This window comes from Schistocerca nitens, chromosome 3 (genome assembly GCF_023898315.1).
Source record: "Schistocerca nitens isolate TAMUIC-IGC-003100 chromosome 3, iqSchNite1.1, whole genome shotgun sequence".
Taxonomy (NCBI): domain Eukaryota; kingdom Metazoa; phylum Arthropoda; class Insecta; order Orthoptera; family Acrididae; genus Schistocerca; species Schistocerca nitens.
This window is the reverse complement of record NC_064616.1, coordinates 894,739,923-894,763,633: the sequence shown is the minus strand read 5'-3', so window position 1 is coordinate 894,763,633 and position 23,711 is coordinate 894,739,923. Positions and strand designations below refer to the sequence as shown.

The following is a 23,711-nucleotide window of genomic DNA, read 5'->3' as shown; positions in this document are numbered from 1 at the left end:
GTGGTCAGTGTGACAAAAAACCGTTTTGAGCGTCGTATCCAAGGTCAAGAAACGTGTGCTGATGCCAAAGGGCTAGATAGCAGAGGTACATCCGTGGAACGTATACGGCTTCCGACGTTGGAAAAACTTTGTGAGAAGATTTTCAGAAGAAGTTCAGTTGAATGATTATGATGTCAATCTCCACTTGGGAAACAATGCAGTCCAGCTCTAGTCACTACTGCATAATCATTTCCCTTCGCCAAAGCTTGCCAATATGTTGAAATATGCCTGACACAAATCAGGATATTTAGAGGATCACCCGTGACAGTTTGAAATTTTGCTGAATTTTGTTTTATATTGTCTTCTCTGTTGTGCATATTACCTGAAAAAATTTCGTTCATTTTGTGTACATTGTGTGAAAAACCCCTACTTTTTAAGCATTTCTTTACAGATTATCATTATTGTAATTATTTTCTATCATAATAATTTGTTATTTGCAATTAACAGAATACACGGACGTGAAACGGTGAATGCTTGATTTCGGCGAGTCACCTTGCCTCTCACCATTGGGTTGCTTGACTTGGGTGAGTCTCCATGGTACGTGCGCTTGTCACGATCACTTCGTGTGCCTTTTATCTTACCGAGCGAGGTGGCGCAGTGGCTAGCACACTGGACTCGCATTCGGGAGGACGACGGTTCAATCCCGCGTCTGGCCATCCTGATTTAGGTTTTCCGTGATTTTCCTGAATCGCTTCAGGCAAATGCCGGGATGGTTCCTTTGAAAGGGCACGGCCGACTTCCTTCCCCATCCCTCCCTAATCCGATGAGACCGATGACCTCGCTGTCTGGTCTCCACCTCCAAGCAACCAACCAACCAACCTTTTATCTTACTAATATAGTTGTGGTTTGTATTCCACCGGTGACCGCGCAGCGTCCACCGCGAGAGTTGCAGAGCTTTGATGGAAACACACACCGAAATCAGTCATCCTGATGGAGGTATTCGAGGGTGACCACGGAAATAAAGCATTCCGATCGTTTGTGGACTCACCATGACCTAAAACGTAGAGAACGGAAAAATACGTTGCCATAGAAGTAGCTTATTTGCCATATATGTCAATATCTTGCCATGTTATTTGTATTGTACAATCACATTTGCAACACTCAAGTAACGTTTGAATATCAGTACTAACCGTTAGAACACAAAGGTTTATATTTACATAGTAAATGAAATACAGAATGAAATTCGTCGGCTCTTAACGGCAAAAACAGGCGCTCTTCATATTTATCATCTCCAGCGCCATCTACCACGGATGAAAAAAAAAATGGTTCGAGTATTCCGTGCGAATTTTTAGCGTACAATCCGAATATGTAATAAAATGAGGGATTCCCGTTTGCAAATATCAAGTTGACACCGCCCGCGCAGTTGGTGTGGTTACGAGGTCACCAATTGTAGAAAAGACAGATGCCCACTTTACTAATATTGACTTTTCACCTACAACAGTTTTTTCGTACAATGCATCGCTTTCGAGATATTTATTTAGTTGTCTGAAGTTAGAACAAACACCCTGTTTGTCGCAGTCCTCACTACGCTATTGGCAATACGCTGCCGTAAAATATCTTGGATTACGCGTCGGCACCGATCTAAATTAAAATTATTTATCGCCAGCATGACACGTTTCGGGAAATGATGCAGATTACCAAGAGCGTTTTTCGTGTTTTATTCGTAGTGTGTTTTGTTTTTCCGAAAATATATTAGGTTACGGGGACGTAAACACACTTACAATGATTGTTAAATAATACCACGTAACTGGAGCTATAAGCTTACCACTATTTACAAAAATATGTATGCAGTAGGTTTTTTCGCTCCCATTTGGGAACCATCTTTGCCCAACTCACAAAGATTGTCTGTAACGAAAATGTTTGACAACTGTCTGCACTATCCACGTGCGTAAGAAATGAAAGATGAAAAAGGGTAACACAAATAATCATAGTATTACCGAAGGATCATAAGGAATTTAGAGCAATCACAGTTTCCATCTTGTAAGTAGGCTGTTTAGTTTTTTTTTATTGGTAACGCCACGTAGCGCTCTGTATGAAAATCACTGGCTCTGCTGTGTGCAGTCTGTGGCTGATTTGCATTGTTGTTTGCTATTGTAGTGTTGGACAGTTGGCTGTTAACAGCGCGTAGCGTTGCGCAGTTGGAGGTGAGCAGCAGTGGTGGATGTGGGGAGAGCGATGGCGGAGTTTTGAGAGCGGATGATCTGGACGTGTGTCCATCAGAGACAGTAAATTTGTAAGACTGGATGTCATGAACTGATATATATATATATATATATATATATATATATATATATATATATATATATATATATATATATATATAATATGTGTCAGTCTAAGCACAGTCATTTATAATTTCTCTAAGGGGACGTTTCAATCTTTATACATAAATTTAATGATTCCATCACAGTTGTTAGTCATAGTAAGGTACAGGTGAAAGTTGCCTACGTCGAGATTGTTAAATGTTAATAACTGCACATTATTGGAAATATTCTCGCGAGGCAACGGGCTGCCGGTGTTATCGAGGCAGCTGCCGCTGTGGAAGGAGACTGGACTGTTATTTCCTTGCCGTAAAATTTCACACTTGCCAGAACGACAATGAGCGGCCATCCTGCTCCTATCTTTCTCTCTTCTCTATAAAAGGTGCGTGAGATGCTTCTTACGATTGCTGGCACGTGTCACAGAGAGCGTCGCAGAGCCCATCCTCCTCAAACACTCTCCTTCCGCTAGCATTATGTATCAAGGGTGTGGGCGCTCGGTCATAGCCCGACTCATTCGCATTCTAGTAGCATCACCTACCAGATGTGTGGTCGATTCTGACGGTTACTGTCAGCCAAGGTGCGTGATGTGTAGTTGAAGCCTGCCGGCTGCAGCGACCAGCGTCTGGTGGCAGCGAGCCATTGTGGCAGTATTAGTTCTGTGGCTGGACGCTGTTACAATACACGCGAGGCAGTACGGATGCAGTGGACCATTCGCCGGCTGTCTAGAGGCTTCCGCAAGGTTACACGTGGGAATACGCATCTCATTTTTTAAAAAAAATTGTTTTCTATAATGTGCATGTCAGTCCCACTCCCATTTTATTCTCTTGGGGGTAACTGTTTACAGTGCAAATTATCGATGTGTTGTGTGTGTACGTACTTGGATTTCTCCGCCATGTACTATAGCCCTACAGATCAGACTCGTCTAAGGCAGCCTTATAGTGACGCCATTGTTTTAAATCACTAACACTGGAGGGATAAGTTCCTCGAAGACTTTTCACATAGCATGAGCATACTCATTGCAGTGTACTAATTGTTTAATGTGTGATGTCTGCTAACTTGTTTAATATTTAAATTCTCGTACTTAAATGTGTCCTAGGGTGACCATCTTGAAAAGTGGAAGAGAATTGGTCAAAAATTACCGCAAAATTGTAAATAGCAATGGGAGGTAGTCATACGTTGGAGTGTTTGCAGCAATTGTCAATGTTTCCAGAATGAGATTTTCACTCTGCACCGGAGTGTACGCTGATATGAAACTCCCTGGCAGATTAAAACTGTGTGCCGGACCGAGACTCGAACTCGGACCTTTGTCTTTCGCGGGCAAGTGCTCTACCACTTTTTTCTTTTTGCTCTCATTTTGTTCGTTTTCGTTCGTTGTATCTGCTCTGGGCGGACGTCGAAAGACACCTGTTTCAGTTCGTTATTGATCGATTAACTCAGTTTTTTTATTACAGAGGGCAGCTAACTCTCTGACCGAACACGCTGAGCTACTGTGCCGGCTACCCAAGCACGACTCACGCCCCGTCCTCACAGCTTCACTTCTGCCAGTTCGAGTCTCGGTCCGGCACACAGTTTAAATCTGCCAGAAAGTTTCAATTGCCAATGTTTTTTAACGAACTATTATTGAGAAAATTGAGGAACTACATCTTCATCTACATGATTACTCTGCAATTCACAATTAAGTGCCTGACACATGGGTCATCGAACCATCTTTAAGCTACTTTTCTACTGTTTCACTGTCGGACAACACACGGGAAAAACGAACACTTAAATCTTTCCACGATATTTCTGATTTCTCTCATTTTATGATGATGATCATTTCTACGTAGGTGGACGCCAAAAAATGTTCTCTCATTGTCAGGAGAAAGTTGGTGATTGAAATTTCATGAGAAGGTTCTGCCGCAGCGAACCGTGATTGTAATCCCTAAGTATTTAGTTGAGTTTACAGCCTTTAGAGTTGTGAGATTTATCGTGTAACTGAAATTTAGTGGATTCATTTTAGTCATCATGAGGATGGCTTCACACTTTTCATGATTTAGAATCAATTGTCACTTTTTGCACCATACAGATACCTTGTTGCAATTCGTTTTGATCGTCTGATGACTTAACATGATGGTAAATGACAGCATCACCTGGAGACAATCAAAGAGGACTGCTCAAATCGTCTCCTAAATCGTTTGTGTAGATCAGGAAGAACAACGGCCTATAATACTTCCTTACGGATCACCAGATATTACTCCTGTTTCATTCGATGACTTTCCGTCATTTACTACGAACTGTGACCTGTCTTACAGGGAATCACGAATCCAGGCACACAGCTGAGACGATGCTCCATAGGTACGCAATTTTAATTAGAAGTAGCTTGCGAAATCTAAAAATATGGAATCAATTTGACGTCCCCTGTGAATAGGACTCATCAATTCGCGAGAATAAAGAGTTACTTGTGTTGCACAGAACGATATTTATTGAACCCGTGTTGACTATTTGTCAAAAAGCCGTTTTCTTCGAGGTAATTCATAACGTTCGAGCACAGTGTATGTTCCAAAATCCTATTGCATATCGATGTAAGCTCAGTCCGGAGCCGCGCGACTGCTACGGTCGCAGGTTCGAATCCTGCCTCGGGCATGGATGTGTGTGATGTCCTTAGGTTAGTTAGGTTTAAGTAGTTCTAAGTTCTAGGGGACTGATGACCATCGATGTTAAGTCCCATAGTGCTCAGAACCATTTGAACCATATCGACGTAAGTAATCTGGGTCTTTAATTCCGTGGATTACTCCTATTCCCTTTCTTAGGCATTGGTGTGACTTGTGCAACTGTACAAATGACTAGAAGCCCGCAGTTGGACTACAGAGAGAGAATGGGGAAGGGGAGGGAGACTTGATTTTCTGCCTTTTTTTAATTCTCGCTATTGGCCTTGCTCAATTGGGGGAAGGTCTTAGATAATTATCTCAGCAATATCTCTCACAGTGGATGGGTGACCTTCACTTTCCCGCCATTTGCCGGCCGCTGTGACCGAGCGTTTCTAGGCGCTTTAGTCCGGAACCGCGCTGCTGCTACGGTCGCAGGTTCGAATCCTGCCTGGGGCATGGATGTGTGTGATGTCCTTAGGTTACTTAGGTTTAAGGAGTTCTAAGTCTAGGGGACTGATGAGCTCAGATGCTAAGTCCCATAGTGCTTAGTGCCATTTGAACCATTTTTTCCCGCTACTTTTATTTCCCAGAACAGCTCTGTTCGCGAGGGCGGCGGGAGGATGTCTTATCTTGATTCGTGACATGTATCAGGTTACATAGTGCTCAAGAGGCGTGGGCGGTAACCGTGAGTTGACCCACTACTTACGTGTGATGAAATAAAGACCCTTACATGTGTGTGATATTTTCTCACTGAGGAATCGTAAAATGCTATAGAACAATGTTCACTGAAACTCCGTCTGTGACAGACTTAAGAACTACGAGGTGTGTGAAAAAAATAGAGAGTAATTTTTGTATTTTGGAAATAATTTTATTTATTCGTCCACAACAATGTTAACGCTTCCAAAATAGTCCCCATTAGGTATTATACACTTATGACCTGGCTTTTTCAATTCCCGAAGAACTTCTGGAATTCCATGTCTGAGACTGGTTTTTAAATTTATCTGTGCTTATAAAACGACAACCTATCAAGGCTTTATATATTTTTAGGAACAGAGGAATGTCACATCTGACTATGTATGAAGGATATGGAGGCTGGGGAATCATTATAGTATTGTTTTTGCCAAAAAAGACACGAACAAGCAGCGAAATGTGAACAGGTGTGCTATAGTGAGATGGAACAACCGACCGGTTAAAAACGAAACCGTATTTCAGTTATGAATAACCGGTATTTTTCGGTATTTGTTTGGTCTCAGTCATAACATGTATTTTTCTTTTTTGCTAAAAACTGGGTGTAAAACCGATGCATTAATTTTCCATAGTAGTGGTACTAAAATTTTTGGTTTCACATAAATTTAATTTTTAAAGAGGAGTTTGGTACGGCGTTGCGTCACTTCTGAAAGGTTGTTATCGTCTTTGAATGATACTGTTTCTGACGAAAGGAGTCAACTTATAGATCGACACATTATAGAACGAGTATTTATAAAAAGACTGAACAGTAAATATTCGCCGTTGGATTAATTCATTATTGAAATTTTAACTACTGTCATGTAATTGTTCCTGGCAAATGTTACATTGTGCCCACTATGTGAAATTTTCATTTAAATTTTTTGAAACAGCAATTTTGGTTTTGTCGGCAAAAAACAATTGTATTAGGATTCCTATTAAAAAATAAAGATGTATATTTTACTAAAAACGGTGTTTTCATTCGAAATGGTAAAAGAAAAAGAACGCTACATATTTTACATAAAAAAATGGTTCAAATGGCTCTGAGCACTATGGGACCGTAGCGGTCGCGCGGTTCCAGACTGTAGCGCCTAGAACCGCTCAGCCACCCCGGCCGGCGAATAACTATTCCTCAGCAATGCTTTGATGAGATGTTTTAATTCCACGTCGAGCAACTCTAGTTCGCAGGTATTCCTTGCTCTATGCGTTAACGTTTTTATGACGCCACGCTTTTGTTGTGTGTGGTGTTTCGAATTCATTTGCAGGTAACAGTCTGTAATCGTGTGTTTTCGGTAAGCTGTGTGGCCTAAGCTACCATCTTCTTTCTTGAAAGAGCAGCAGGCAGGCGGAAGGTTAGATTTTCCTGATTTGCTAGTTTTCAAGAAAGAAGATGGTAGCTTATGCCATACAGTTTACCGGAAACCCACGCACACACCATTACTTACACCAGCATTCGAACCACTAACCACAACAAAAGCGAGGCATCATAAAAAGTTAGCGGATGAAGCAAGGAACATCTGCGAACTAGAGCTGCTTGACGCAGAATTAAAACATCTCACCAATGCATTGTTCAAGAATGGTTATTAGTCTGAGAAAGAAGACTACCACGCAGAAATCATAGGGATGCAGAAGCGCCTGTGAAATTGAAAGTCTTTCTGTCTCTATCAGAAAAAACCTTTAAAAAAACGCAACATTGCTGTAATATACAGACTCACGTGGAAGATACAAGATCACCTAAAATTTGTCCAATGATGCTCGCAAATCTCTGGAAAAAAGCAGGAAATTATACGATTCCATGTATTTGTGGGTATTGCAAAAAGAACGGTCAAAAACGAGTAGAAGAGCACAAGGACAATTGCAGATGAGGGGAGACAGACAGATCAGCCGCTGCGGATTACGCTTTGCAGCCAAGAGCCCACCAGATTCATTTTGGTAGGTCTCAAGTACTGGTAGCCACGAGGGGAAACCATGAAAGGCTATACAACGAGGCCATAGAGATTGTAAAACACCCCAGGAATTTCAGAAGGAAAGAGGAAGGAGTGAAATTAAACATTTGGATCGCGGTGCTGAAGAAGATGTGTACCAGTCTTCCACCATGGGGTGATGACAACAGCGGACGACGGTAATCGACAACGGCCAATTGCGCTCGGGTTTTGAGAACATGTGACGCCACACCACTGCCCGGAAGCACGCGTAAACGAAATTTTGCTGCAGTCGGTAGCGAACCAGGATGTGAAACGGACACTCAAAGAAGTTACGATCCCCCTTGAAAATGTCCTCCGCAGATGGGGACGAAACGTTGGGTTTAAATGTGTAATCCATCCGACCACCGCATAATAGCCCGGAACATTTTATTATTTGTAATAATATAGTTGCTCCACTTCGGCTACCAGCTGGATTTGTCACTCGCATGCCACACAGCATGGAACCAGCCATGCTCACCACAGAGCTACATAACCAAATGGTGCAACAATATACTTTTACGTAAGATGAGCTGCGATTCATAATAAGTTCGGGTGCCTAAGTAAGAAATAGCTAGGAGTGAATGTGAGGAAACGATAGTAATCATCAAATAAGGTTAAACTAACTACGTAGCGGTACAGTAGTTTCCATGATACTAGAAATTTATTGTTTCCAAACATCCCATACACAATGCTATTCACGTATGCGTCAGTCATGACAAGGGGCAATGATAAATTTATTATTTGCGGGAATTCAAGTCGAAGATCGTAGCTTACGTTAAGCATGTGATCCAGCAAGACGTAAGTGCGACTATTCAGAACATCTTCGTCTCAAAAAGGCACATACTACTCACTTAATGTATTTCCAAAAGTACTACCTTTGCAAATTGTTAAAAATAAATTAATTAAAAACATTATGCAACTCTCATTATTTATACATTGAATCCCATTAGTTCTATTCATTGTTTGTATGTACTATTTATAAAAATTCTACCCCACAGAATGGAAGAGAGTACATCCGCAAGGGAAGCAACAGAGTTTTTATACGCTCCCTGCGTCTTCCTGAATTACCTTATGTAGTGAAACATACCAATTCCCACTGTGTATCAAATTCTTACTTTTTGTGTTCTACAATAGTGTCTAATAACACAAATTATTAGAGACATAACAGGTTTCCCGCATTGAAGAAGGAAGCGCGGAGTTTGGTTTTGTCTGTCTACGCTTACAAAATTGCAGAGCATTGCTTCTTTGTATACAGTGACAGCAGAGTAATCTCGTACATAAAGCTATATCACATAAATGTTGAATACAGCAAAGTCCTGGATAAGTAGATAGCACTCCACCACCATTCCTACCACCACTACCACCACTGCCATCATCATCTGCATCTACATCTACATCCATACTCCGCTGTGAAGCGCATGGAAGAGAATACTTCGTAGTATAGCACTTATTAAGGTTTTTTCCCATTCCGTTCACATCTGGTGCGCGGAAGGAATGTTCAAACGGCCCTGCGCGCGCTGTTATAAATCGCATCTTGTCCTCACTATCCCTACGGAAGCGATACGCTGGCAGTTGTACTATGTTCTTAGATTTATAGTTTAAAATTAGTTCTTGAAACTATGTAAGTGAGCTTTCTCGGGATAGTTTGTGTCTACCCTTATCTGTCTGCCATTTCAGTTTCTTCAGCATCTCCGTGACACTTTCCCATGATACAAACTTCCGACCATTCGTGCTGCCGTTTTCTGTATACAAGCATTAAATAATAAAATAGCGCTGGTTTCTATTTTCTGCGTCCTATCTAAGGCATTTGACAATGTGAATCACGCTATTCGGTACTAGTCCAACCCACGTAAGCTGTGTTCTAGCTTGGGTCGCCCGTGTATTTTGAAAGCAATCTACTTTTGCAGAATGACTGCACTTCCCTAGTATTCTACCAATGAACTCAAGTCTGACACATGCTTTCTCTACGACTGGACGTATGTGATCGTTCCACATTCAGTTATCTGTATGAGATGTCCGATTCCAGCGGTGACTCGTTAATATTGCAGCTGTAGGATACTACGTTTACCTGTTTTGTGAAGTGCCCAATTTTATATTTCTGAACATTTAAAGCATGTTGTAAATCTTTGCAGCACTTTTAAATCTTATCAGGATTACACAACTCGTGCAAATTTTTTCGGACAATAATTCATTATAGACAACTGCTCGTCTGCGAAAAATCTGAGGTTATTGTTAACGTATTCTGCAAGATCATTAATATACAACATGAACAGCAAGGGTCCCGATAAACTTCCCTGAGGTACACCCGAAGCTACGTTTGCATTGGCCGATGACTATCCATCTGTGATAACATGCTCCGTTCTCCCTACTAAGGTATCCTCAAGCTGGTCACAAATTTCACTTTATACCCCTACGATCGTACTTTCGATAATACGCGTAGGTGTGGTATCAGTATCATAATCAGGAGTACCGTTGGACGCAGGGACATTGTGCGTAGGGGTGCGTGTTCAGCCATTTGCAGAATCTAGACTGACGGTTGCCCTTGTAGCTCATTCTCGTGGTCGTGCGGTAGCGTTCTCGCTTCCCACGCCCGGGTTCCCGGGTTCGATTCCCGGCGGGGTCAGGGATTTTCTCTGCCTCGTGATGGCTGGGTGTTGTGTGCTGTCCTTAGGTTAGTTAGGTTTAAGTAGTTCTAAGTTCTAGGGGACTGATGACCGTAGATGTTAAGTCCCATAGTGCTCAGAGCCATTTGAACCATTTGAACCTTGTAGCTCATTGTGCATGCCTTCACAGCACTAATTTTGAAATCAATTACAACATTAATTTTCGATTAACTTTTATTACATTTTAGTGAGGTGAATGTGCAGAAGACGTTGGTAGAGAGAGATAAACTATGTGCGATAGCTGATCCCACTACACGTGGAATTAATTTGCTCTCAATAACGACAATGGAACTCTAAACTCACACTAACAAAAATCACACAATATCTGTCACATTAGCCGCGTGGAATTAGTCGAGCGGTCTAGGGCGCTGCAGTCATGGACTGTGCGGCTGGTCACGGCGGAGGTTCGAGTCCTCCCTCGGGCATGGGTGTGTGTCTGTTCGTCCTTAGGATAATTTAGGTTAAGTAGTGTGTAAGCTTAGGGACTGATGACCTTAGCAGTTAAGTCCCATAAGATTTCACATACATTTTTTCTGTCACATTACTTTGGAGAATCAAGTAAAACTGGGTTCCTTTCCAAACATATTGCTGGAGATTGACTAAGCAAATTTAAACACAACAAATTTATTTCCCTGGGAAAACCGACTCCCAGTTGTACTTCGTTTAGCTGCAGTCAAACTGACTGACCGAGCTAGGTGGTGCAGTGGTTAGCACACTGGACTCGCATTCGGAAGGACGACAGTTAAAACTCGCGTTCCGCTATCCTGATTTAGGTTTTCCGTGATTTCCCTAAATCGCTCCAGGCAAATGCCGGGATGGTTTCTTTGAAAGGGCACGGCCGACTTCCTTCCCCATCTTTCCCTAATCCGATGAGACCGATGACCTCGCTGTCTGGTCCCCTGCCCCTAGGCAACCAATCAGCCAACCAAACTAACTGCTCATTGCAGAGACGCACATCGTTAAATAAAGGACGTGAGAGCTTAATGTCTCCTCGACGTGGGGACTGGTAGATAGACGCGTCGTGTTACACTGAAAAAGAGCCTGCTACAGTATAGTAATGGTATCTTTTTCGAAACGCTGCAACGCACCACAAGTGATTAATCTTCATAATGATACCACCAGTCTACCTACTGTACGATACAATTCCCAGATTTACCATGGAACCAGTTTTCCTCACAAGGGAACCTCCCCATCGCACCCCCCTCAGATTTAGTTCTAAATTGACACAGTGGATAGGCCTTGAAAAACTGAAAACAGATCAATCGAGAAAACAGGAAGAAGTTGTGTGGAACTATGAAAAAATAAACAAAATATACAAACTGAGTAGTCCAAGTGTAACATATCCAACATCTAGGACTATATAACACGAAGAGCGCCGTGGTCCCGTGGTTAGAGTGAGCAACTGCGAAACGAGAGGTTCTTGGTTCGAGTCCTCCCTCGAGCAAAACTTTTGCTTACTTTATTTTCTCAAAGTTACGATCTGACCGTTCATTCATTGACGTCTCTGTTCACTGTAATAAGTTTAGTGTCTGTGTTTTGCGACCGCACTACAAAACCGTGCGATTAGTAGACGAAAGGACGTGCCTCTCCAATAGGAACCGAAAACATTTGATCGCAAATTCATAGGTCAACCGATTCCTCCACAGGAAAACACGTCTGAAATATTCTATACGACACTGGTGACGGCATGTGCGTCACATTACAGGAATATGTTGTCGACCCACATAACTTGCACACTTGGCGAATGGGTAAAAAGATTCTTCTACCTTGCCCGATTTAGGTTTTCTTGTGGATGTGATAATCACTCCCAAAAAAGTGATGAAAACATTGAGTTTGTCGCATAAACGGCAACAAATGAATGCAACAGTTTCACAGTCGCACAGTTTTCCCTGTGCTCTGTCAAAACAAACGTTTTTAACGTTTTCAAGTTTTTCCGTGTGTAGACCGTCAAATCCTGCATGTGTCCAAGCAAATCTGAACATGTCCTGGAATTTTGGAGAGCAAAGTTGATCATGTCTGAGTGCATGAACTTGGATAATTGTCTGAAAATAAAAAATTAAAACTTTTCACTCGAGGAAGGGTTGAACCAGGGACCTTCCGTTCCGCAGCTACTCACGGTAACCACGGGACCACGGTGCTCCTCAGTGAACAGGTACCTTAATGTGACATATCTTGCACACGGACTACTCAGTTTGTATATTTTGCTTAATTTTTTCATAGTTCCATACAACTTCTTCCTGTTTTCTCGATTGATCTGTGTTCAGTTTTTCATGGCCTATCCCTGTGCCAACTGATAACTAAATCTGAGGGGGGTGCGATGGGGAGGTTCCCTTGTCAGACCAATGGAGGGGCATACTGCGATATACTGGAGTTAGGCATATTTCTTTTTATTTCATAACAAAAAATTTTGCAGGCATTTCGTTTCAATATGCAACTGTTAAGTAAGCAAGGCGCCTGAAAACTGTTGGTGTTCAGATTGTATTTACAAAAGTCTATACGCTCCTCGTTACAAAGAGTTTCTGGAACTATAATTACTAGCACATTGTGTGCTAGTAATTGTAAACGTCCGAATCGAGAATAGAGAGACATGGTACAATAGCTTGTATGCGCAAATGAAGGTATAATTATGTTTCACATGCGAGAGTAGTTAAAATAAATGCTGGAAGATAGAAATGAATATAACGATTTCTACGAAATTCGTATCAACAGTTGACACCAATGACGTGACGTAAAACAAGATTCTAAATTACGGCAAGACTTAAATTATAGATGAGTACACCGCATTTAGAATAAAATTTGAAACTGTTGCAGTCTGCTGATTCACGTCACAAGTGACTGTACTCGTTTCCGAGAAGAACATTTTGAAATCACCAGCCGACCATCCAGAGTACATTAGAGCTGTGCTGACGTGGGCATGCTTCATTCAAATCCGCGCCCGGTTTTCTGACTATGAGTCATGCCGCTGAATCAGTGCTCCGTTCCTAATTACATCATGCCGGCTGGACACGAAACCATAACATTGTTTCATCCATAATTACGTTATTTAGGCACTGAGATTTCGTATTCAATCAATCAAAACAAAAACAATTGCAGCTAAGAAATTTTATATTTTATTTCGCTGTCAGCCCTTTTTCGACCTTCGCCCGTCTAACAAAACGCTTTGTGGTGAAGTGAAGCATAAAAGAGTATCGGGTAGCTGTCTATCTTAGGTTAGGTCCGCAGCTCGTGGTCGTGCGGTAGCGTTCTCGCTTCCCGCGCCCGGGTTCCCGGGTTCGATTCCCGGCGGGGTCAGGGATTTTCTCAGCCTCGTGATGACTGGGTGTTGTGTGCTGTCCTTAGGTTAGTTAGGTTTAAATAGTTCTAAGTTCTAGGGGACTGATGACCATAGATGTCAAGTCCCATAGTGCTCAGAGCCATTTGAGTCTATCTTAGGTTTTTATCTTGGATTTTTAAAGAATACCGTAACATTTCATCTATATCTAAATCTACATAGATACTCCGCAAGTCACCGTACGCGGATGGTACTATGAATCACTATTTGTCATTCCTTTCCAGTTCCACTCGCAAATAGAGCGAGGGATAAACGACTGTCTGTATGCATCCGTATGAGCCCTGATTTCTCGTATCTTATCTCTTCATTTCTTTATTACTCCTGTAGTTGAGATCTTTGGGCGAGTAACTTTCAGATTTACAGCTACCGCCAGAAAGGCTGTGTATTCAGTAAAATGAGAATTTTTAATACTACCGAATGTAGACTACGGAGGCTCCTCATCCTGTGAAACGTGAAAGACGTAATTTATAATTCAGAAAAGATCAAAAAGGACGATATAATATAGTGATAGGAAAGAGTGCTGCTGAGTATGAGAAGGAAGCAAAACATTGTGTCGCTGCAAAATATTCTGCTATAGATTTAAGGGTGTATCGTTACTGCGGTGTTCAACAGTACATAGAGAAGCGATTACCAGCATCTCTCCTTGATTCCCATCCCACAGGACGATTGTGTTGCTGCAGAAAACACGCGCCCCCTGACGCTACCCACTTTCTCTTCATATGCGAATATTGTTGTGATAAATGTGGATTGCAATGGTTCAAAAATGGTTCAAATGGCTCTGAGCACTATGGGACTCAACTGCTGAGGTCATTAGTCCCCTAGAACTTAGAACTAGTTAAACCTAACTAACCTAAGAACATCACAAACATCCATGCCCGAGGCAGGATTCGAACCTGCGACCGTAGCGGTCTTGCGGTTCCAGACTGCAGCGCCTTTAACCGCACGGCCACTTCGGCCAGCGTGGATTGCAATATATGGTTCATTTGTGGGCACCGTTTGGAAGCAATTGGCCTTCTAACCGATTATGATGATTTCTCGCTAGTTTTTTTTATGTCTGCTGAGCAACTGTTATGTGTTGTTTCGCTCAGGTGATCTCGCATAGTTTGGTATGCCACAGCAAACAACTAAAGCATATATACCGCAAAACTTACCGGTAACCTTACATCTGTTGGATGCAAGAAAACCTTTTATTTGTGTAAAATGGTTAGTCACGCAAGTCACATCAAACAGCAGACGATCAATTACAAACAAATTTCGCACAAAATAAAAAATGGTTCAAATGGCTCTGAGCACTATGGGACTTAACTTCTGAGGTCATCTGTCCCTTAGAACTTAGAACTGCTTAAACCTAACTAACCTAAGGACATCACACACATCCATGCCCGAGGCAGGATTCGAACCTGCGACCGTAGCGGTATCGCGATTCCAGACTGTAGCGCCTAGAACAGCTCGGCCACTCCCGCCGGCCGCACAAAATACCGGCATTAGCTTGTTTAACGTAGCATCATTTTACAGCTTAAACTAGGTCGCTGCTATTCATTACTTGGATAAAAATTACGCTACACAAGGCTGACTATTATCCCAATATTGAAAGTAAAATGGTCAGGATCTGTTTACGACTTTGGGCAATAGTTAGCCTTCACTAGTTTCGTGCTGCCGTCATAAAGGTGAACAGGGAGAGAGAGGGTGGCGGGGAGGGAGGGGGGGGGGAGAAGAGAGAGAAGAAATATGGCATAAGTGCCATAGCTTTAAATTACAAAGTTATGATATTCAGCAAGAGATGCTAACAATACAAAATTGAAACTTTGCATAATTTTAATGGCATCGGTGCCTTGGGCAGATCTATTTCTATAGATGGATTATAGCGTGTACGATGACTATAGAGCGTGCATATTGAGTTTTGTTCTTCGTTTCACCTGTTTTGAACGCATGGAGAAACGAAAGGAAAATAAGGAGTGGAACTCACTGCTGGCAAATAGCACATTCAGCTTTAAAAGCACCGAACAGACAGATAGGTACATCGTAATTTTATTCTTTCACTTCGTGTGACGTTGTATAGGCGACAGGATCTTAACACAGAGGCCGTCCCACGGAAAAAAATGAGCAGCATCTGTGCAATACCACCTCTCCTTTCCTTGGCGTCCACATTCAGGTGTGTGTAAGGATTCGAACTGCCTGTTGCTAGGCCGGGTGACACTGAAAGTTGGCTGTGAAAATCGGGCTTACTCCACTTGCCATGAAACTATTTCAGACCTTGTGGTGTCTTTCATGTGTGTTGTTTCATTTGTTCACAGCTAATTTCTATTTCCTTGCGAAATCCGCATAGAAATTCGACCGAAAATTAAATGTGCGTCGGCACAGTCTAAGAGCACACAAATTGTTTCGACTGTGAAGCAACATAGAGCAGTACAATGGCCATATAGCTGCCCTTTTTATCATATAACAACTCTTTAATTAAGGAAAAAATTAACTAGCTATTGCCTGCGAAAAATTTGTGATAAATTGCAACTTTTAAGAGAGACGTAGTTCCGAAATAAATTGTATCTGTAAAGTACCGTAAAAATACAATGATAACGTTATTACGACAGATAGAAACATCAAATGCAATTATATACATGAATTGACATCAGTTCTCCACGTAACCAGATCAAAAGGGAAGAGTGAAGAGGCATCGTCAAATTATGATTGTCATATTTCCAAATAAATTAAAATTTGTGTGATTCCACTTGGGGATAAACAGTCTCCCTGTAGTAAATGAGATAATATGTTGTACACAAAATTTGAACAGCTCCAGTATGCCGTTACTATTCTTAAGTAGTCGCTGAACTGCTTGACTGTCGTATCACTCTGTGGAGTAGCAACGGATTAGAACATACTTAAACTACAGAAATGTGTACAGTAGTAGATTACTTAACGCTGTGTTGTGAGCTACACCGTTTTCCTATGTAACTTGTTCTACAATGAATTACATCAAGTTATAAATATACTAACGAGCGTACAAAACCATTGTAAACTCTTCTAGTCTCACAAGACCAGTTGCAATGTATTTCAGAAATGATTCAAATGGCTCTGAGCACTATGGGACTTAACATCTGAGGTCATCAGTCCCCTAGAACTTAGAACTACTTAAACCTAACTAACCTAAGGACATCACACACATCCATGCCCGAGGCAGGATTCGAACCTGCGACCGTAACAGTCGCGCGGTTCCGGACTGAAGCGCCTACAACCGTTCGGCCACAACTGTCGGCAATGTATTTCATTTACTTTCTGCCGAGGCTGCAAATCGTTGAATATTGGCAAATCAGTTCATAATATTCCCATACACGTTTTTCTTTCTATTGTAATTCATAACCGTTCAAATGGAAATCTCTGGAGGGATACCAACAAATTTTATTAGTATTATTGAAGATGTTGAATGTTGAAGAAAATGATAAACTGCTTTTGGAAAAGATATAATGAATATATTTCGTGTGGATACCAGTCTGATGCGAAGCCACCTCGGCGGCTTGCATGTCAGTGACGCTTCTTGTAGAAACTAAAAAAACAAAAACTTATAACGCAGTTGACTGCCCGAAAGAGTTAATAGAACTTGGCGTGTTTACGTAATAAAATCTGGAAGTACGTTATCCACACATAAGCGCTAACAGTGATCAGAAGAATGATCGAAATTAATGAACGAAATCGGCACTGAGTAACATAAAACATTGCCTTGCGAAAAAACGTACGTAACTGAATATTGAGGCCATATATGCAGCATGGAAAATGCCAACTTACGGCTAATACAGCCTACCTTGTAAAATCACCTGAGCTGAATTGTCTGTAATGTGGCAACGCTACCCAGAATACATCAGAAACCCACGACAACGCGTGTGATTACAGTGCTTTAAATGTAGCATGCAACGGCAGCCAACTGGTGCCAGTACATGCGCGGTACTGCACCAAACCTCTACTCACTCTAATTACAAACGGTTACCCCCTTGTCTTTGTCTCTTATATTTGCCAGCCTGTGCCAACTTGTAAAAATTTCGTCTACGGTTTTTATTTTCTGAAACCTATACTATTTACTATACCAACTGTTATCTAAAATCTATGCACTTAATAGTGCTTTCTGTAATTAAGCGGTGTGTGTGTGTTTTGTAACCTGAAGGAGCAATTGTATTGCCGTAAGTTATTATAACAATGTTTTCTCTCACACATTTGCTGCAAATATTAAATTAACCTACTATGCGGAGCAGTACGGTTGTCATCCTCAAGGTGTCAAGATGATCTACATTAATGAGTTTAGAAGAAAGCATTGGAAAACAGAGGTAATAAACTAAAGTAAATAATATCTCTCAAGGAGAACGTAGTCATATATTACAAAATCTTCTATGTGAAGATTTCATCTACTTGCTACTGACTATGTCACAGTGTTATCACTTCAGATAGATCCCTTCACAATACTATGGCAGTGTTTGGAATAAGTGTGGAAAAAAAGTCCATGAAATAGCACTCCTCAAGTTGAAACGCTCAAAATATTCCTACAGATACGTATATAGGTATATTTAAATATCACAAACACCCCATAGTCCATTCATTACCTCCCATGTAGTAAATTGACGCAAAGTTTTACTGCTGTTCGGAGTAAGAGCATAAAATTTTTATCTTACCTCAATGTAAGGGTTATTTTCGTTATGAAATTTTTATGGGTAGGCATAAACGTGTTTTATGATATGTGATGCCTCTGTGACAAAGGTTATATTAAAAATTTATAGAAAAGGATTCATGTATTGAAAGGAAACACAAATTAATGCTGTTATCATCATACACAACTTGTCAACTCGACAATAAAACTGACTATATCCTTAACATTCGTGTAGACTTCGGATGTATTGAATCTCCTTACCCTTGTACAGAACGAATGGTCCACCACAGCCAATTATTTAAGATTTCTGTAGTGGTAAAACATTATTAAGCATTCATTAGTAGAATAAATAAATTACGACCGTTATGCTCAGGGTACATTATTTTCACATTATGTTTTCTGGTAGGTGCCTGTAAATGAAGTATCCAGATGTTGAAAGCTATTATTGTTAATAATTTGTCGCGTATATTCGTGTGCTTCTGTTTTTTCCAAGAAAAATCTTTTCCTTTTCATTAAAGTAGATCACATCCTCACATGCACCGCGTATGAGATAAAAATTAAGAATTAATAAGTGAAAGTATTCTATTTTTAGCATTTCTTGAAAAAAATAGTTCAAAGATGTTACATTTACGGAACAGCAATAACTTTTTTTTAGGTTGGTACCTGTGAAGCGCAGAGAACTTATGAGAAAAATACCAACAAGCGCTTATTTATTTAAAAAAAGTTAAATGTACGCTTTACGTATCTCATAGTAAGAAGCAATAGCAATGCACCGACAAAATATAAATATCTTCAAAGGAAGGCCGTTTTAGTTTTTGGTACCCACCTGCAAGAACGAGAAATTTCGAAACCGACTATTTCTTATTAACTTCTGGGTAAATGAAATTGCAAACGTGCATATCTTAAAAGTGATTAAAAAGATAAAAGAAATAAAAGCTACCGTCTAGGTCATTCCGCAAAATACGCTATGCCGTAGCTCGCGTGGACGATTGTATTTTCTGCTTAGACGTCTCACTCTTTTTCGTGGCGAAGCAAACGACTCTATTGCAACTAAAATTCGAGAAAAGATCCTTCAAATAGTCGAACAGCATTTTACACTCGAACTGTCGTGATACCGCTTCCACAAACCGCAGGCGTCACGCAGCAACACAAACAGGCACGAACACGCCAGTAGTTAACTCTCACCACAAACCGTCTTGCGACCACTCTGCAACTTTCAGATCGCTACTCGCCCTGCGTAAAAGCACAATCGCGAACAGTTGTCCTTCCGTGAAGAGGACTGACGCCGCTCTGAGCTACACTGTAATTGCTATCGATTTTAAGGCTTCAAAATTATCGGCCTTTCTTGGTGGCCGAATCAATATCACCCGACCATGTGCTCGGCGGCCGGCAAAGAGGTGCGAAGAAGTGGTTTTCGAAACACGGAGAGGCGGCGAGGGGCCGCCGTTTCGGTAAGGAAAGCGGCGAGGAGCCGCGTGGAGCGCCGGCAGCAGCTGTCAGCGTGAGGAAGGCGGTAAATGTGGGACAATAGGTGCGTGCCAACATACGGCAGCGCCGCCGCCATTCCGCGCCACCTGGGACTGGCGCGGTCGGGTGAAGGGGGGGTGCAGTCGTGCGGCTGCCTGCCGCCTCCCCCTCGGCGGCAGATGCGGGACACCGGTTCCGAACAAAACGGCGGCGGCGGCGGCGGCGAACCCCGGGGCCCCGGCCGCAGTACGCCAGCGAGCGACGCGCCGCAGCCCACCACCTCGCCGTCCGACGGTCGCGGCGCGCCCGCTTCGTTCACCGTACCGCGACAGTCCCTCCTGCGCAGTAGCATGCGCAGTAACTCGCCATACAAATATGGACGTCCGTCGGTCGGTGAAAATTTCGTGCAAGGGACATTTACGAAGGTAATTTCTTCGACCGTGGGACAGTGTTAAAGCTCTGGCATCGATTACTGTGTAAACTGAAGTGTGAAGTTTCTGAGGGTGGCGTTCGTGTGGGGAAGGGGCGTGCTGAGCGATGGAAAACGTGGAGGAAATGGCCGATCAGCAGTCGCTCGGTGAGCCGATGCAAGATTCGGTCGATTCGCCAGCTGCGTCTACGCATGCCGGCCTCAGCATGTCGCCGGCGGAGCTCAGCCCCACTATTTCACGGCAGGCCGTGACTGGCTCGGTGACCACTTCGCACGAGTCGCTCGGCGAGTCTACATCAACTCACATCAAGGAGGAGCTGCCGTCTGCGTCCGAAGACTTGTCGGAACACTCGGTCGACATCAAGCAGGAGACGCTCTCTGTGATAGTGCAGCCACACGAAGACTCGCAGGACTCGGAGCTGCTGAGTCCGGGAAAACTTTCTCCGACTTCGGGAATTTCAGTCAGTGTCGCAAGCATGATCGACGCCACAGATTTCCGCACTCTGCAGCCGGAACCGACGTACCAGACGCTGACGTCCGTCAACGGCAGGATGTCACCTCCCGGTTTCAGCCCCAGTTCCTCCTACGCCACGCTAACCCCTCTGCAGCCCCTTCCACCCATTTCCACCGTGTCGGACAAATTCGCTTACGGTCACACGAGTAACGTTTCTGGATCTTTTACAGTAATGCAAAACAACGGACTCGCAAATATAGGCTTGGGCATGAGTGTCAACTCGCCGTACACGTACGACAAGCTGTCTACGATGGGGATGTCGCCGCCGCCGCACTACTCGTCGCCGAACAACGGGCTGGGCACCATCAACATCCCGCAGCAGCACTCGCCGCTGTCGCCGCAGAGCACGTACAGCCAGAACGGGCTGCAGTCTCCGCAGAAGAGCCTGTCGCCCAGCGGCTACGACTCGCCGTACACGGTGGGCCGCGCGACGCTCAGCCCGCCGTCGGCGTCGTTGCACTCGCCGCCCAACCCGATGGTGACGAGTTTCGTGGGCGCCGCGGCGGCGATGAACGGCATGGCGACGATGACGCCGCACCAGTCGCCGCCGCAGCCGCAGCCGCCCCCGCAGCAGCAGGCGCCGCAGCAGCAGCCCCCGCAGCAGCCGCCGCCGCAGCCGCGCGACCGCGTGGCCGTCGCGTCGCCGTCGCCGCCCGCCTTCCAGCAGGCGGTGCAGCCGCCGCAGCCGCCCCAGCAGCAGCAGCCCCCGCAGCAGCAGCAGCCGCAGCAGCAGCAGCCGCAGCAGCAGCCCCAGCCGCCGCCGCAGCAGCAGCCGCCGCCCCCGCAGCAGCAGCAGCCGCAGCCGCCCCCGCAGCAGGCGCCGCCGCCGCCTCCCCAGCAGGTGAAGGCGGGCGCGCCGTCGGGCGGCGGGCTGCTGCCGCCCGGCGTCGGTGTCGGCGTCGGCGTCGGCGTCGGCGTGGGCGTCACGCTGGCGCCCGCCCCCGCCGGCGAGGTCGAGGAGATCAACACCAAGGAGCTGGCGCAGCGCATCAGCGCCGAGCTCAAGCGCTACAGCATCCCGCAAGCCATCTTCGCACAGCGCGTCCTCTGCCGGTCACAGGGCACGCTGTCCGACCTCCTCCGCAACCCGAAGCCCTGGTCCAAGCTCAAATCTGGCAGAGAGACATTTCGCCGCATGTGGAAATGGCTGCAGGAACCCGAGTTTCAACGGATGTCAGCACTCAGATTGGCAGGTAAGTGCTTTACTTCTCATTCTCACTTCTCGAGTGGTGCTGTCTCGAACGATCGCGAGTAGACGTTTGTGTTTTGATGTGCCGTCGCCACTGTGTGTAAACAAGGTGGACGAGCACGTGGCGAGCACGTGAGGGGGCGTGTCTGCAGGTTTTATCGAGCCTGACGCTCACCCCTCTCCGCGCAGAGTATCGATTTTCGTTCGGCACGAGTTTGCGCTTCCTCCGTCACTGGGTAAACTGCACGTGACGGCGAGCCAGCCGCACTCCGCTTCCTGTGTCTGCGGCCTCGCGCGAGCGTTGCCGTTTCTCAGAAAACCGCAACGTTTTCTTAGCGATGAGTTGTACGCCGTCTGAGTTACAGAACGACGGTTGCTCGAGACATTCACCCATCTCAACTTCTACTGCTCTTGTCTGCGCTAGACTTACAACTGTGTTATGCAGAGCATTAGTCACAACTGTTAAATAATAAGTAAATCTTAATGCCTCACTGTCACTTTGACTGTGAAATACTACTTCTACATTTCGCTATTGTCTTAGAATATTCTGACATTTCTTTTTAAATTCACAATGTAGCGTTTCTCTAAATATATGACGCCTTTGCACAATTTCTAAATCGTAGTACGATATCTAGGAAGTTAATGAATAATTACATTATTACTATTCCAGTGATTGTTTGGCGTTCATTAATCGCCGCAGTACTTGTTTAGTGCTCAAAATAATGTCATTGTATCTATGTTTCATTAGTCAGTCTCGTATATTTTTCTATAGCAAAATTACTAATTTTTCTGCAAGTACTTAGCTCTCGGTCTATTGCTTTACATTTAATGAAAAGACATATTTGTGTAAATATACATGGTTTCCTTTAATTCCTTTCTAATACTGACAGTCAAACAGATGTTATACGTATAATTTCAAAAGCAAGATACAAATTAACTTGTTTTTGCTTTCGCTGTCGTGGAATACTACAGGGTGGCGCACAAATAATCGGTCCCGAGTACAGACTGCTCGCCAGTTACGCACGTACTGTTGTCCGCCACAAGCAGATACAACAATAAATAGATACATACGTAATAATCGTATAATAAAGAATGACAAATAAGCTAATGCTGTTGTATTTGTTCTTGGCGGGCAACAGCTCTTGCGTAACTGGCGAGCAGTCCGTACTCGGGGCCAGTTTTTCGTGCGCCACCCTGTACTTCCGCTAATCACTGTTGTGGTAGCATATTCTGACATTTCCTTTTAAATTCACAGTGTTGCGTTTACTTCAACATATGAACTCATTACCATATGTAATAATTAAAATTTTCTTACGAACCTGTAAACATTTGCCAAAAGAAGAAAATTTCAGCTCACATGTATTGCCTCGTTGAAGAGGAGCCGCTGGAACGACTGGTAACAATATTTTTTTGGAATAATTGTTGTCTTAACCTTGTGTTTAATTTATACTCTTGCCTTTTACAGGAGTATAATGGCATCGAATGATTGAGGGATGACGACTTAAAACAGCAAGGCTGTAGAATTTACTGAAACGATAAAGCCACAGGCGACAGTCAAAATCTTTTTTCTTATTAATTACACGGGCTTATGTTTCATGGAATAGTTCTTAGTTATGCGACGAGGGGGAGAGGCAAAATTCGAGTCGTTAGACGTAACTTAATACAGTTAGTTTTCGTAAATCATCGATAGCAATGTCACTGTAAATTCTTAATTATAAAGTTGCATTCAAAAACCGTATGGAAACTACAATGGAAATGTTGTGTACTCCACATATATCTGTCAAAGGGCATGCATGCATCTGAGGATGGGTATGGCATGACATGCATCCAGTATCATTAAATGTAAGCTACACGAATGCCAGTTTCACACGGAGCG

At 43.5% G+C, this 23,711-nt stretch overlaps 1 protein-coding gene and 1 long non-coding RNA gene across 2 annotated transcripts in view; one reads left to right on the top strand and one right to left on the bottom strand.

Annotated features, from left to right (window-relative positions):
- Positions 1–19,509, bottom strand: part of LOC126249807 (uncharacterized) — a 322,275-nt gene extending 302,766 nt beyond the window's left edge. Inside the window, exon 1 of the long non-coding RNA XR_007545665.1 lies at positions 19,062–19,509. This is a non-coding gene — a long non-coding RNA (uncharacterized LOC126249807). The remainder of the gene's footprint in view (positions 1–19,061) is intronic.
- A 586-nt stretch (positions 19,510–20,095) lies between these two features.
- Positions 20,096–23,711, top strand: part of LOC126248952 (homeobox protein onecut) — a 618,905-nt gene continuing 615,289 nt past the window's right edge. The window contains exons 1-2 of the mRNA XM_049950486.1: positions 20,096–21,313; positions 21,434–21,839. Of these exons, the coding sequence (XP_049806443.1) occupies positions 20,240–21,313; positions 21,434–21,839 (1,480 nt within the window). The 5' untranslated portion in view covers positions 20,096–20,239. The remainder of the gene's footprint in view (positions 21,314–21,433; positions 21,840–23,711) is intronic.